The sequence below is a fragment of the Pongo abelii genome, chromosome 1 (genome assembly GCF_028885655.2).
Source record: "Pongo abelii isolate AG06213 chromosome 1, NHGRI_mPonAbe1-v2.0_pri, whole genome shotgun sequence".
NCBI lineage: Eukaryota > Metazoa > Chordata > Mammalia > Primates > Hominidae > Pongo > Pongo abelii.
Genome location: NC_071985.2, coordinates 10,228,866 through 10,244,490, shown reverse-complemented (window position 1 = coordinate 10,244,490; position 15,625 = coordinate 10,228,866). Strand labels below are relative to the sequence as shown.

The 15,625-nt window shown below is 37.8% G+C and overlaps 1 protein-coding gene across 1 annotated transcript in view; it reads right to left on the bottom strand.

Annotated features, from left to right (window-relative positions):
- Positions 1-15,625, bottom strand: part of LOC100432518 (histone-lysine N-methyltransferase 2C-like) — a 56,240-nt gene that overhangs the window by 2,783 nt on the left and 37,832 nt on the right. Inside the window, 10 exon segments of the mRNA XM_063721412.1 lie at positions 717-1,842; positions 3,592-3,698; positions 4,132-4,271; positions 5,492-5,741; positions 6,792-6,928; positions 7,052-7,230; positions 8,586-8,733; positions 8,881-9,022; positions 10,431-10,595; positions 11,519-11,728. Coding sequence (XP_063577482.1) covers positions 717-1,842; positions 3,592-3,698; positions 4,132-4,271; positions 5,492-5,741; positions 6,792-6,928; positions 7,052-7,230; positions 8,586-8,733; positions 8,881-9,022; positions 10,431-10,595; positions 11,519-11,728 — 2,604 coding nt within the window.

The following is a 15,625-nucleotide window of genomic DNA, read 5'->3' as shown; positions in this document are numbered from 1 at the left end:
TCTCAGAAAAGAGAAATAGATCCCTGCATGTATGAAAATCTAATGTATAGTAGTAACTGGTATTAAAATTCAGTTTATAGTCAAGATTTCGTGGGGTTAAAAGAAGAAAAAGGCTAGGTGCGGTGGCTCACACCTGTAATACCAGCACTTTGGGAGGCAGAGGTGGGCGGGTCACAAGGTCAGGAGTTTGAGGACCAACCTGGCCAATATGGTGAAACCCCATCTCTACTTAAAAAAAAAAAAAATTAGCCGGGCATGGTAGTGCACACCTGTAGTCCTAGTTACTTGGGAGGCTGAGGCAGAAGAATCACTTGAACCTGGGAGGCAGAGGTTGCAGGGAACTGAGATCGCGCCATTGCAGTCCAGCCTGTGCAACAAAAGAGAAACTCCATCTCCAAAAAAAAAAAAATAAATAAAGAAGAAGAAAAAGAAAAAGGAGGTCCCCAATGCAAATGACAGGCAACCTTTATATACAAATCATTCTCGGATTTACTTCACCAACTCTTATGTTCAAAGATATATTGACTATGAAAGTGTTTAGACAACTGTATAGCAAAGAGAGCAAGGTGTGAGAACACAAAGATTGGCATTTGTAAATGAAAAATACACATTATAAAATATAAAATGAACATGAGACAAACATGGAAAATTGACAAAATACATTCATTAGCCTGACATCAGAGTAAGTAGCTCTGCACAGCATGTGAATGGGAGACGTTACCTTTAGGTGAGATGTCACTTAGAACCAGGTCTTCATGGCCTTGTCCCACAATCCTGATGACAAACACTGGGCGCCCATCCTTCTCCTCGAGGGAGCACAGGTAGTGGCAGCGCCTGTTGGCATAGCGCATGCTCCAGTACAGCCGGCTGGCTTCATAGCCCACAGGGAAGAGTGCTTTAGGAGAATGGAATGCTTGCATCTGCTGTGGAAGCAGCTGAACGATTGTGTGGAAGATGAGGCTACCCACATGAAAGGTATGGTCCCGTTCTCCTCGTTGCACGATGCTAGCAATCTGTCGCACCTCATTGTGCTGAACATAGACCCTCCTGAAGACTGCAAAGTAACTTAATTCTTGCTCATGAATTCCCTTTGGTTTGTGCATGGGGCAAAGCATAGTTTTGTCCTTAAAAAACATGCATTGTGCTTTAATGGCGCAAGTAAAGTGATAAAGGTTGGTGCATCGAAATCTGTGGCATCCACTAGCGGCAACTGTCTTGTGACAGAAGACACATTTCATTTGTAGGCCTCTCCTAAGAGCTAGCTCCACATTTATTAAGGCACCAGCCTGAGTCTCGTAGACCTCCGTGGACCACAGAGCGCAGTTCAAGTGGACCCACAGATCCAAGTCAAGGTTGAGTAGCCTTGCTGGTCCATCTGTCAATCCATCACCTTCTTCATGACAAAAGCAACACTTCCGATAGTCTTTGGGCACAGGAACAGGTTTAAGGGAAGTGCCCAATTTCTTTAGAAATTCATCTATTTCATCCTCACAAGGTGGTTTAAATGTCCCCTTAGCGATTACAATATGAATGCTCCACTTCTTCCATTTCATTCCTCTCCATTTTTTATTGAGCGGCCTGCAATCTTCAAACCCACCATGGACAGCTCTTAGCCGAGGCTTCAGCTTGACTGTCACCTTCAGCTCATCTGGCTTGGCCTCGACTTGGACTGCTTCAAAAGCAGGAGGGAAGGCGATGGGTGGTGAGGCAGGGGGAGAAGCTTTCTCCGGGAGCTGGGGGAGACAGTGCACATCCAAAGTGGAGATGTTGTTGCTGTACTGATGAAATGCTTTGGAAGGCATTTCTCTCATAGGTGATTGTGGCAATGAAGGAATGGATTCCCGGGCAATATAAAGAAACCATGACAAAGAAAAATAATTCACAAGCCCGAAAAGCAATTCTTGTTAAGACAAGAAGCTGAGCAGTATGACTGAAGAGGATGGGTGACCTGAGGGGCAGAGGGAGAGTCAGCAGTAAGTGCTGGGGCTCATGCACTGCAGAAGCTGACCATGCTCTAAGGTGCACAGGGATACAGAGCGGGTGATGGCAGCTGTGCCGCATCCTTTCGAGGCCTTTTCCACAAAGCCATAATTCTGGAGAATATTCTGCTCTTACACTTTCTGGGACAATCCCCTTTCTAACTATATTAAAACCAGAAAAAGAAAACACACACACACACACACACACAATGCTGTCAGAAGAGCTAATATAATTTGTACAATGGAACAGTGTTTTTTGTTTAACCAAATAAGAACGCTGAAGCATCATTTCTTGAGAGCCTATCTCCACTCTAAAATTCACATCTGTTAATCTCAGGCTTAATCAATTGGTGTAAATGTTAGAGAAAGGGAAGGAGCCCCTGTCAACAAATGAATCATACTAACTTTTCTCTGAGGCTTCTTAGCTCTGATCCGGCTGCTGAAACAGTTGAGCTGAGGGGAAATCTCCAATAGCTTATTTACTTTATGGTACAGAGTATCATAAACTAATAAACACCAACCCACAGGCTGCCCTCTTTTCACATGCCCCAATCCTGACAAGGTATCTGAAAAAAGACATGCCTTATACCAAATCAGGCAGGGACTGCACACCAACTTAAACTATCTGGTGAAAAAAAATCCTTCTTGCATTTAGGCTGATGTATTTTAAGGTCTAAATTTATTTGTCATCTAGCTTGGATTTTACTACAGGCATACTACAGACAACTACCTGTTAAAAATAAGTCTTCAGAATGTTCTTCTGTGAAAGACATACCAGAGCAATAACCTGGATGGAGGAATGACTGGCAGTATTACTGTACAGGAAAAGCTTCCTTCAAAACATGATTACAAACATATCATTTGTATCAACTATTAGTTGGACACACTCAAATTACATAAAATCAAGTAAAGCAGACCTCTTTCACCATACTGTGAGCAAAGTGTTTTCTCTTAAAATGCACAAATAGTCTTAAATTTTATCTTTAAACAGGTTTTCCTATTGGGGTAACATCAATAAAAATAATTTTAAAATATTAAGATATTTACGGCCGGGTGCAGTGGCTCACACCTGTAATCCCAGCACTTTGGGAGGCTGAGGTGGGCAGATCACGAGGTCAGGAGTTTGAGAGCAGCCTGGCCAACATGGTGAAACCCCATCTCTACTAAACTACAAAAATTAGCTGGGCGTGGTGGCGCGCACCTCTAATCCTAGCTACTCAGGAGGCTGAGGCAGGAGAATTGCTTGAATTGGGAGGCGGAGTCTGCAGTGAGCCAAGATGTGCCAATGCCCTTCAGCCTGTGGGACCAGAATGAGACTAGATCTCAAAAAAAAAATTAAACTGGTAAAATTAAAGATTTTAATATTAGTGTTCTGTTTACTGAACTTTTAAAACATAACTCTGCCCACTTTTGTCAAATAACTAAGTTGAAAGGGTAGCACGACTCAAGGCTCCCTACACCCTCTCCTCCTCTGCCGGGTCAGCACCTGCTTTGGATTCGCCACACAGAGCTCCATGAAGGCAGGGACACATCTTTATTCACTCCCATATGCCCAGAACACAGAAGTCACTCGTTATACATTGTTATCAGCTGAGATTATCCTAATCTCACCTTGTTTTCTGGGTTTTTCGCTTGTGCAGTTGATGAATAAAGAATAAAGCAGTTATTACTACAGAAGACAATGTCCTTCTCTACCCTCTTGGTGCTTTCTCGGGAATCCTGAAAAGCAAAGAGAAATGTGTGGGAATCTCAACAAGTCAAAATTCAATAAAAAAGGATGTATACATTGTTTTTATGTTATATTCAAAAGTGACAGTGGTTCTTTATCTTAATAGTAGAAAGGAAACTATGTTCCAATATTTAGCATGTGATAATTTAGCTAGGGAAAAAATACATGTACAAAACCAAACTATGTGGTTCACGGTTAACTCTATTTAAAAATAGGTAGTCCTCATAATATTCCCTTTAACAGCCTGTTGTAGCTCTTTGGTGTTCAGCCCAAGCACGTCTGATATACGCTGGTGCCATCACCAGGAAAATGTGTCCATCACACCACCGTAAGTGGTGTCTCTCTCCGATGTTAGAAGAGACACTGCCAAGGACATTTTCACTGGAGGTAGGAGGTGGGGTCATAAAAGGAATAGCAAAGTACCTTGTTCAAAAGGGTCAGATCTTTGAAAGATTTCCGCACACCACTTCCAAGAATAACCACTTTACAATGACAACACCACTGTGGTCTGAGTGCTGCGCTTTCTGCAATAACATGACTAGAATCCTTATATCCAGAAAGACCTAAAGGCAATCAACTTTTGTTAGCAATTAAAACTGACTGATGACACAAGGTGGCACATGGTGAAAAATTATGCAGTATCGACTCATTACAACATGGTTCATTAACTTTATATTATTCTTTAACTAATAAAAAAATTTATCTTCTAAGCAATGGTTACAGAGTCGATTATCCGACATTAGGGCAGAAATAAAGAAACATGCCTATTCTCAAATAGCTGGGAAAGCAATGGCAGTATAAAAGAAGAATCTAATAAAACTAAGTCACCAAGAGAGATTACTACTCAGTCTAAGCACAAAGTAAGACGGAGAAGGAAACAGAGATTGCTACTCAGTCTAAGCACAAAGTAAGACGGAGAGGGAAACAGAGATTGCTACTTAGTCTAAGCACAAAGTAAGACGGAGAGGGAAACAGATACTACCTTTGCTTGTGGGTTAAGAAGGTAAAAAAACATCTTCTGAAAGATACAATGACATACGTATAAGAGTCTTAAATAAGTGTGACTTGCAGAGTCAGAAATGAGGAAACAGCCAAGGCCAAGGATAAGAAGGTAAATAAGGACTCAGGAATTAGAAAGCATCATTCAGGTGCAGTGTGAAGGCAAAAAGGAGCAGGGAAAAAGTGACAGAAACAGCTAGAAGCCAAGAGGAGGAAGCCAGGGCCTGGACTGAGCACGCTCGTAAGATTGCCAGTGAGGCAGGAAGGAAAGCGACATCATGGTCGGTCTAAGGAAGTTGTTCCATCTCAGAGATGGGGGGCATGAACACCTCTGTGGGAAGAGAAGGGCCCTATAGAGCTGGTGCAGAGGTAAAACAAGAGGTAGGTGAGGATGGAAAGCAGAGGAGAACAGGAAACAGAACCCACGTCAGGTCACCAGCCCCATCTGTACCAGGTGGCCCAGGCGCATTGGGATGGGGGTTGGGAGACAGGAAGAACAAAAGCTGCTCAAGGGCAAGCCCGTCACGGGCTTCTTCTGGCAGCCTGCACAGATGGCTGGCACTCACACAGCCCCTGGTGACAGCATGACAGAATACACAGGCCAAAGCACTAGAGGTCAAATCACAGCACAGAAAACAGAACACCCACACATGGTGAGTTCACCAAGGACTATATGCCAGCATGTTACCTGTCCGTTGTTAAAAGATAATCAGTACCTCAAAGAGTAAGGTTAACTTTTGAATCAGGAATGGATTTGGGGTTAACAAAAAGCTCACTAGCTCACCATTGCTTGTTGGAGGAAATGGTACATTAGGCTGCTTCAGCTGGTAAGAGCTCACTAATCTGGGAGGGTTTGCAGATCCTGGCGGAGGCCCACGGAGAAGTAAATGCTGTCAATACTCCAAACCCGAGTTGATTCTGTGGCTACTGACCAAACCCATGGATGGGACATCGGGAGCATTGCTAACCTCATAGCTGTTAGGGATTCGGACGTGCAAAAGGTCGGAAAATGCAGCCACAACACTGCTAATGTTCTAAAACCAAATGCAAATGCTGTATTATTCACCCAGAAGGCAACAGTGAACCACTGAAGAAAAATACACACTTAGGATAAATCCTCTTTGCATGATACATAGATTCTAAGAAAATCCAACAAATTTTATTTAGACTTAAAGAATCTCAGGAAAAAAATTAGCTCTAACGAACCAATATCCAAAAAAAGAAATTTATAAACAGAAATCCTCATAAAGGGATTCCAATTAACATTAAATATCTAGTAACACATTAAACTATTTTAGATATCGTAACATCTGACAGACCCCATCAGTTCCTACAGGTGGTCAGAAAGCTTACTTCCAGGGGCTTCCCTCCAGCTCTGACACATCCCATAAGAACATACAAAGGTCTTGCTACTGCTGTATTTTGTTGATAACCAAAATATTACATCATTGGACTTTTAGTTTGGTCTCTACTGAAATGTCTTCACAGAATTCAGAGTTAAAAAAATAAAAAATCCTCAGGAAATTACTTATGTTTGATATAAGCAGATGCTACTTGAAGAACATTTCTATTGCTTCTGCAAAACTATTACTGTTGATAAAGTTCTTTTTCATTGCTTAATTTTCTTCTCTGTTAACAGTTACAATGAAGTTTTTTCTGAGATGGACACGATGGCTCACACATGTAGTCCCAGCTACTGAGGAGGCTAAAGCAGAAGGATTACTTGAGCCCAGTAAGTTTGAGGCTGCAGTGAGCTATGACTGTGCCACTGTACTCCAGCCTGGGCAACAGAAGGAGACTGTGTCTCTATTAAAAAAAAAAAAAAAGAGTTCTCTAAACTATACATCCTTTAATAAGAAAATGTGAGCTCTAATTTCCCTTTTTACTTGACGTAGGCTGAGACCAATTCAATGACAAATGATGGCACTCAAAGGCAGCTGAAAGGTCTGCAGTGAGCATCAGCCCTGCTCTCTGACCCTTTATCCTCAGTGATCCTGTTGTGTGTGTTTCATGGTAGACACCTGACCCATCTTTTAAAATTGGGGACATACTGTTTAACATTAAGAAGTCATTTACTCTTTTACCTCAGCAGCTGTAGGATGCAGAGTAATTGCTACAGATATAAGACCTGATCTGGGACCATTTGGGGAAGGACCAAAAGGTGACGCAAAATATAAAGTGCCTGGCTCAGTTTTGATGTCATTCCTTCTTGATTCTGAACCTTAAAAAAGAGAGAAAAAAAAAAAGAGGAAAAAAGTGTTAACGGATTTTCAAAATCAAAATATTTACGTTAGTAAATTGGCGTAGAGTAAAGGGAAATAATAAGGTTAAGTGTTTTTCTTACTTTTCCCAGCAGCGCTAGGAAGAATAGGAATGATGGGGGACGGCACCGGTTCTGGAGGCTCCTCCTTGACCAATGACAGATCTGGATACCTGCTCACTTCTACCCCAACCACACTCTCAGGAGAGGATGAGGGAACAAAACTGTCAGGAGTATCTCAACCACCACAGTGATTCTGTATCCTGAAAAAACATAAACACACACATCAAAGTCTGCAAATCCACCACTGGGGGCTTCCTGTATCAACCCTGCTGACATCTATGAATAGAGCTGTAAGAATACTCTGGGCAGCACCTATACGATGAGCAGCAAATGAATCAGCTCAGAGCCACACTGGGAAAAAAATACAAGAACAATATTTAGTTACAAAATAATTTAAATGGTATGTTTCCTTTTAACCAAAGCTTCAGCACCAAAGTTTGAAGACCTGCCAAAGAGGAAGATGTTCTGATTAGCATGTAACATAGAAAGCATGAAAGCACCTTTTCAAAATCCCAGATCGTTGAGCCTAGGGCAGCACTCCTGTAGCTTGAAAAGGAAAGAGCTGCTGGTTGGATTTAATAATAAAAAAGGAAAACTTTAAAAAGACCAAAAAAAGGAAAGAGAAGTCCAAGCACATATGCAACGGTCACATCTGCGTTCACTTGACTGGGAAAACAGCTGTCCTACTGCTGCTCTTTACACTGGCAAGATGGGAGAAAACTTGGTCATTGACTTCATTGGCCCTTATTTTTCTTAACTGATAAAGTGAGGTGACAAAAACAAAAGACTGGCCCCTCCTGTTGAGTTCAAGTTCGAGTCTACCAGGCCAATTGTGAGGTCTCAGACTAAATTCCACAATCCTGTGGAACTGCTGTCTCCCACTCCTCACGCAGAGAAGCAGCTGTCATGCAGGAGACCCAAGAAAGGCTGGCCTACTGAGGTACAGTAGAAAGAGGACCTGGATCCTCAATCGGGACAGATGATTCTCCACTTTGGTCCAAAGTTTCCCCATTAATAAAGTAAGGGACTTAGGTTAAATAAATGTCTCATCAAATAGAGGGTAGTGGGCGGATTTTCCAAGGAAGAGATAATTATTTGATGAAGTTGTAAGAACCCTCTGGATCTAAAGAGTTGGCTAGCGATTATCTACTAAGAGAACTTGATTCTCCCCAATTAGAATCTTACGGTTAAAGAACTGACACAAAGAGGACAAAGAGGTCAAACCCCAGACAGTTCTTAAACTCTCTTCCACGACAGTGTTCTCTGATATAGCAACTTCTGCTCTTTCATTTTAGACATCTATAAACAACAATAAACCCAATAAATCACATTAATAGCCTTTAAAGGACAATGATTTCTGAAATATGTTGCAAGGAGATATTCCCCTGCCTTAATGTCTGTTATAAACTTTAAATCCTGAAGATTATTCACCAAATTTTACTCTTTTCAAATGTTTTTACATGCTATTCCTAAAGACATTATGCCACATACATACATTTATTTTTTTTAAAAAAAGAAATAACTAAGAATTATTTGAGAAAAACATAACCTGTACCTTATTTCTTCCTGATTGTTATGAGGTGGTGTTGGGAGGGAGGCTGGCACATCAACTGTCTTGGGGCCCTGAGCAAGAGCTCGGGCCAACAAGTCGTCCTGGGGTCTGAAGGGCAGCTGAAATGGTTTAGGTCCTAGAGTTTTGGTAACTGGAAAAGCAAAAACACAAAACCATAAATACACTTAGTCAATATTGATAAATGGGTAGAACTTTACAGTTCTATTGCCATTTCACAATACACAACTGGCAGAGGCACGTTTCTCCAAGGTGTGAAATTTGGAGGCTATAATCATACCTTCATGGCTCACTAACACTCTGGCTTTTCCAGCAAGTTCTTCAGTTGTTGCAAAACCATTGGTCATCTTCTGACAAGCCATAGGAGGTGGTGTAGGAGGAAGAGAGGCAGGGGGTGTTGGAGGATTACTTAAATTATTCTGCTGCAGGAGACCAAAAAATTTAAATTATATGCTACTGAGCAAATATGCAATGACCTTGCTAAAACGTTGTTCTGTGAATTTTTTGCACATAGAAGCAAGGCTACAGAAATGTAATCAAGATGTATCTTGCACACCAAGAAAACAATACATACAAGGCCAGGAGGCTTCTTAGTGGAACAGATACTCGTGATTTTATGGACATATCAACTTGCTTACTTTACCCAGCTTGACTACTTAAGCTCTGAAATTAAGAAGCTAATTTCCTTTATACCTGATTTTATTTATGCAATTCTTCAAGTTTCGTGGTTATAGCTAGTGAAGGATAACTTTAAAATGCAATCAATAAATTGCAAAATATTATCAAAACATCCTTTAAGTTCTCATTAAGATATGCCCTAGTTCTATGAAAAACTTAAGAATTTCTGGTCTTAAACTTGTAATACAACTCACATCCGAGATATGAGAATCTGGATTGACTAAGACCTTTAAAAGAAGCAACAGTAGTAATACTACTACTAATAGAGTAACTAAATCATTAATGTAGTTCCTCTTCAGACACCTCTCCCAGCTTAACAGTTATCACCAATTTGTCATTTACTGATTAGTCTCTCAAGGAGAGACTTGGAATCTACCAATAACACCATGCAAATCAAGTGCAAAGTCAAATTACAAATTTTGCAAAGATAAAGAATTTCATGAGGATGATAAAATAAGGTTGGAGAATAGCTTATGAGTTAAGATAGGTTGTTTTTTTTTTTTTCTTTTTGGAGACAGAGACTTGCTCTGTCACCCAAGCTAGAGGTAGAGGGCAATGGCACAATCATGCTCACTGCAGCCTTGACCTCAGGGCGTGGTGATGCATGCCTGTACTCCCAGTTACTTGGTAGGTTGAGGCACTAGAATTGCTTGAATTTGGGAGGCAGAGATTGCACCACTGCAATCTGGCCTGGGTGACAGAGCAAGACCCTGTCTCAAAAAAAAAAAAAACCTACAATAGTCTAGGAATTAGTTGTAATTAATACCTAAATTATTAGATAAGATACACTTAAAATTGTTTAATTTCATTTTTCAAGGTAAACTACTACTTTTTTTAAATCCCCACCATTTACAATGATTTTTGAATTCATTTTAAGCGTTAATAAAGGTTATAAGGAAATAAGGATTTCCACTACCATGAAAGTACATAATAGATATTTCTTGCAATTTGTACTCTTACCTATAAAAACAACTTCAAATGTTTATGCTAGAAATACTTCACCAGGTAAAATTTTAACCCTGTAGCTGAACTTAAGTTTTAATAAAACTTGGAAGAGTAGATGTAAAGTAAATAAAAAACAAGACAAGCTCTATCAATTCTGACACGTTACCCAAAGATGAAGCAAGACAACACCTTGGCAGAGAAACATACCTTGTAGATCAACTGAGAATAGTAGTCCGAAACCCCTTCCAGGGTAGCACTGCCAAAAGTTCCTAGAAGTCGATTCCCACTATTAAATTGGCCACTGCCATAAGGAAGAAAGTGCGCAAAGTTCACTCCAATGATTGGTTCCATTAGAGGGAGCAGAGAGAGCTGCTATTAAAAAACACATTTAAGAGTAATGTACATGATAAAAGGAACTCAGTGTAGCTCAACTTTCTAAGACCCGAAGCAACTTTGTTGAATAAGGCTTCAGAAAAATGAGACTTAGAATTTTCAAGTATCAAAATGCTGGAATAAGTGAGAGAGACTACAGACCTTTGAGACTTAAAAATAAGCTCTGTACTAAATGAATGCTGCCAGGCATCTAACAAGAAAAACATATTTCTTATCTATGCTCAGCAAAAACCGGGGCATAAACTGAGGCTGGGTACCACCAACAGCACTATTAGCAACTGTCTCCCACCTTCTGTAACAACTACAAAGGTGTAAAACAGAATTTACAATGCATTTCTTTGGATTCAGAGTCACAACAAAGTACTGAGGACAGATTTTTTTCTTGGTACTGAGGCTACTCCTTATGAACATAAGAAAATCTTGACTATCACCTATCAACCCATTTGTATTACCGTAAATTTCAGATGTCAATAGGATACGGTGCAATTCTGCTTGGAAAAAGTCTACTAGGTTCCTTGTCCAGATGTCTTTTAGCATTTGATCTCTCGTGTCCTTGAAGTTTTTTTTTTTTTGAGACAAGAGTCTCATTCTGTCACCCAGGCTGGAGTGCAGTGGCACAGTCTCAGCTCACTGCAACCTCCGCCATCCAGGCTCAAGCAATTCTCGTGCCTCAGCCTCCCAAGTAGCTGGGATTACAGGCGTGTACCACCACGCCCAGTAAATGTCTGTATTTTTAGTAGAGATGGGGTTTTGCCATGTTAGCTAAGCTCATCTCGAACTCATGCCTCAAGTGATCCACCTGCCTCAGCCTCCCAAAGTGCTGGGATTACAGGCATGAGCCACTACCCCCAGCCTATATCCTTGACTTTTAAAAGGGGCTGCTCTAAATGACCCACCCTCACCTGTTTCAAGTGGGTAAACGTGTCAGTGCTAGAGTACATAGCTTGTTTTTCCTCTTCGTCCTTTTTCCTTTTCTTTGAGCAAGGTGCTGCTTTCTCACCCGTCCTCTGAGTCCATTTGCTTCGCTGTTTCTTGGTTTCACTTCCTCCATCTGTTTTTGGTAACTGGTTGCCACATCCAAAACCACCTTGCATTTGAGCCCCCAAAGTTTGCTAATGTAATTGGAAACGGTAAAAAATAAGTGAACAATCTGCATATTTGGTTTTTAGTTCATGCAGTGCCAAGCTATGACGCATCATCCTAACATGGCACTACAAGTTATTAAATAAGTAGGGAAGATAGAGTGGTGTCAAGTGCTGGTTTTCCAAAAACATCATCCTTTTCTTCAAACGTTATTCTCAAGTATGGAAATCAGTAAGCTGCGAAGCTTGAGGAAAGAGCAGAACTCATTAGTAAGGCCATAGCCCTTTCTGGCAAAGCGTTACCCCTCATGCTGACCTCCCTGGGGCTGGGGAACCCCTTATTCCTGCTTACTGACTGCAGAAGGGAAGGAGATGCTTGTAGATGGCTATAGGAGCCTCTGCATAGCGGTCTTGGTGAGTTATTTTTGGTTCCCCTTAGGAACTAGTGAAGTATGAGGTGTGCTGAAACAATTCACAGGCTCCAGAAAAGCTTTATAGCCTATGCATCTTAGGTGAGAGAACAGATATCACCAGACAACAATAAAAAGAAAAAACACCGGTTCTTCAAATTAGTTCACAACTGTATTTGACTGAAAAATAATGGCCACATACTTAAAGTCAATGGGAGAGAACCTAGATGATAACAAATAAACCTTTCCTTTATTTTTATCATTACAAAGTGAGAATAAGCCAAGCCCTGAAAAGGTCTTTAAGGGTAGTCCTATCAATGCCTTAAAATACAGGAATATTTTCAGGCTCCATTATTTCTAAATTTAACAGCAGTTCTTTGCTATAGACGATTACAGTAGCTGAACTTACTGTAATGAATTCTGCATTGAATCTTTGAGGGTTCTGAAAATTAGTTTCCAGTTATATTCTAAATAGTTTAGCGCATGGATGGCAACATTTTTATGTAAAGAGCCAGATGGTAAATATTGTAAGCCTTTGTGGGCCATACAGGCCCTGGCATAATTACTCAACTCTGCCCTTGTACTTCAAAAGCAGCCATAAACAATTCATAGATCAATGAGCTTGGCTGCGTTCAAATAAAACTTTTAAAATTCACGGACAAATTTGAATTTTGTATAATTTTTATGTGTCACAAAATACTACTCTTCCTTAGATTTTTTTTCAACCATTTAAAAATGTAAAAGCCATTCTTAGCTCATGGAGGGAGGCAAAAGCAGGCTCAGACTGCTCATCTCCAGGCTAGTTCTGTGGCTCTCAAGGGGAGTCTCCAGGGCGGCAGCAGCATCTAGAACTGGTTTAGAAATGCAGATTATCTGGTCCCACCCAGACCTACAGAATCAGAAATACTGGGGCTGGTGCCCAGCAGTCTTGGTTTAACAAGCCCTCCTGGTGCTCCTCACACTTTAGTTTTGAGAATCACCTGCCTAGAGCAGTACTTCTCCCCCCTTCAGATACACAGGAATCACCTGGGAATCTTGTTAAGTCTCACATTCTGAGAAGCAGGTGTGTGGCAGGAGATTCTGCGTGTGTTACAAAGCTCCCACCTGATGTGGATGCTGCGGATCCCCAAGGACTGCACTTTGAGTGGCAAGAACCTAAAAAATTTCTTAATTCTCTCTCTCTCTCTATATATATATGTTTATATATATTTTTATATATTTTTATATATTATATATATTTATATTTATATATTTATATATATTTATATTTATATATTTATATATATTTATATATTTATATATATATTTATATATTTATATATATTTATATATTTATTTATATATTTATATATATTCATATATTTATATATTTATATATATTCATATATTTATATATATTCATATATTTATATATTTATATTTTTATATATTCATATATTTATATATTTATATATTTATATATTTTTATATATATTTATATATTTATATATTTTTATATTTTTATATATTCATATATTTATATATATTTATATATATTTATATATTCATATATTTATATATATTTATATATTTACATATTTTTATTTATTTATATATTTATATATTTACATATATTTATATATTTATATATTTATATATTTATATATTTATATATTCATATATTTATATATATTTATATATTTATATATATTCATATATTTATATATTTATATTTTTATATATATATTCATATATTTATATATTTATATTTTTATATATTTATATATATTCATATATTTATATATTTATATATTTTTATATATATTTATATATTTATATATTCATATATTTATATATATTTATATATTTATATATATTTATATATTCATATATTTATATATTTATATATATTTATATATTCATATATTTATATATTTATATATATTTATATATTCATATATTTATGTATTTATATATATTTATATATTCATATATTTATATATATTTTTATATTTACATATTTTTATATATTCATATATTTATATATTTACATATATTTATATATTTATATATTTATATATTTACATATATTTATATATTTATATATTTATATATTTACATATATTTATATATTTTTATATTTTTATATATTTATATATATTTATATATTCATATATATTTAAGTCACTATATATTTATTTAAATCACACTTTAATTTGGGGGGAGGGGCTACTTTTTAAACTTGACGTGGTTGTTCCCCATGCCATTAAACATTCTTATACAGCACAAATTTTAATATAAACATGCTCAAAATGTAGCCTACCTCCTTCAAGGAGCTATTTAAATAATGTTAAGTGGTACAACAGAAAATGCTATGTGAGAACACGAGCATCAACACATATTTGAGATTGGGAGAGGTGAGAAAGGTATCTGGAAAAAGATGACTCAAGAACTGCATTTCAAAAGATAAAAATATATTGTCCAGACGTATATAAGAAGGGAGAACAGAACAGGCAGAAGCAGCAGCATGTGGTATACATAGAAAGGTAAAAAGACAGAAGGCTGCAAGTTATTCAGTACTCCTCAGCGTATAAGATGTCTTGGAGAAAGTGGATGGAGATTGTGCTGGAGAGTTGCCTATATTTACTGGTGACAACTGTAAAAGCATAACCAGTAAAATTTACAAAAATTACACAAATCTATCAAGTCAACACTCAATCTCTACTGAATGGTCAAAGACAAGAAAAAAAGCAACACTTGCAAAAAGATGAGCTTCATTAACAATCTTAAAATTAAAAAACTAGACAACTAAATATACCACTCAACCCTTAATTAAAATATGAAAATGAAATCCAACTTGAGAAGCTCTCTAGGTACAGCTTTATGAATGCACTGGTAATGGCACTGCACCTTCTGAAAGATAAACAGGCAAGAGCTATTAAGCAGACCAATTCCCATGACTCAGAAACTCCAGTTTTGGAACTATCTTAATGAAGTTAACTGAAATAAAGGGGGCGGATTCTTGTAAAGGTATATTTACAAGTTAGCTCTTCATATAAATGTAAAAAAAAAGCAAATTAAATGTTAATAACTTAAAACTGATAGAAAATTGACACATGGAAAACTACAAGATAGTATCTACATGTAACATTACATTAAGTATCAATACAACACCGTAACCACACAATAGCTTCCCAGTGTGGTATCCCTAAGAGTGCCAAGGGTATTAATAGGGGTGCATGGGCTATCCTCTACATTTTAAAGAGGTTAATGGAAATTAATCACTTATTTACAATAAAGTACATAGACATTTACTTACTTTGCTTTAGTCATATCAACTCAATGTGGTAATAACCAGTTGCTACACATCACGTTATATATGAAATGCAATACATGCCTTTGCTTTTTAAAAAATAGTAAACAAATTATTATTTAATATAGTTTAGATATAAGTAAAAACATGGGTTCCAGAGAGGTAGAAATGACAAAATAAAAAATGGTCCTTTAGAATAAAAAGATTGTAGAATAACGTGGAAAT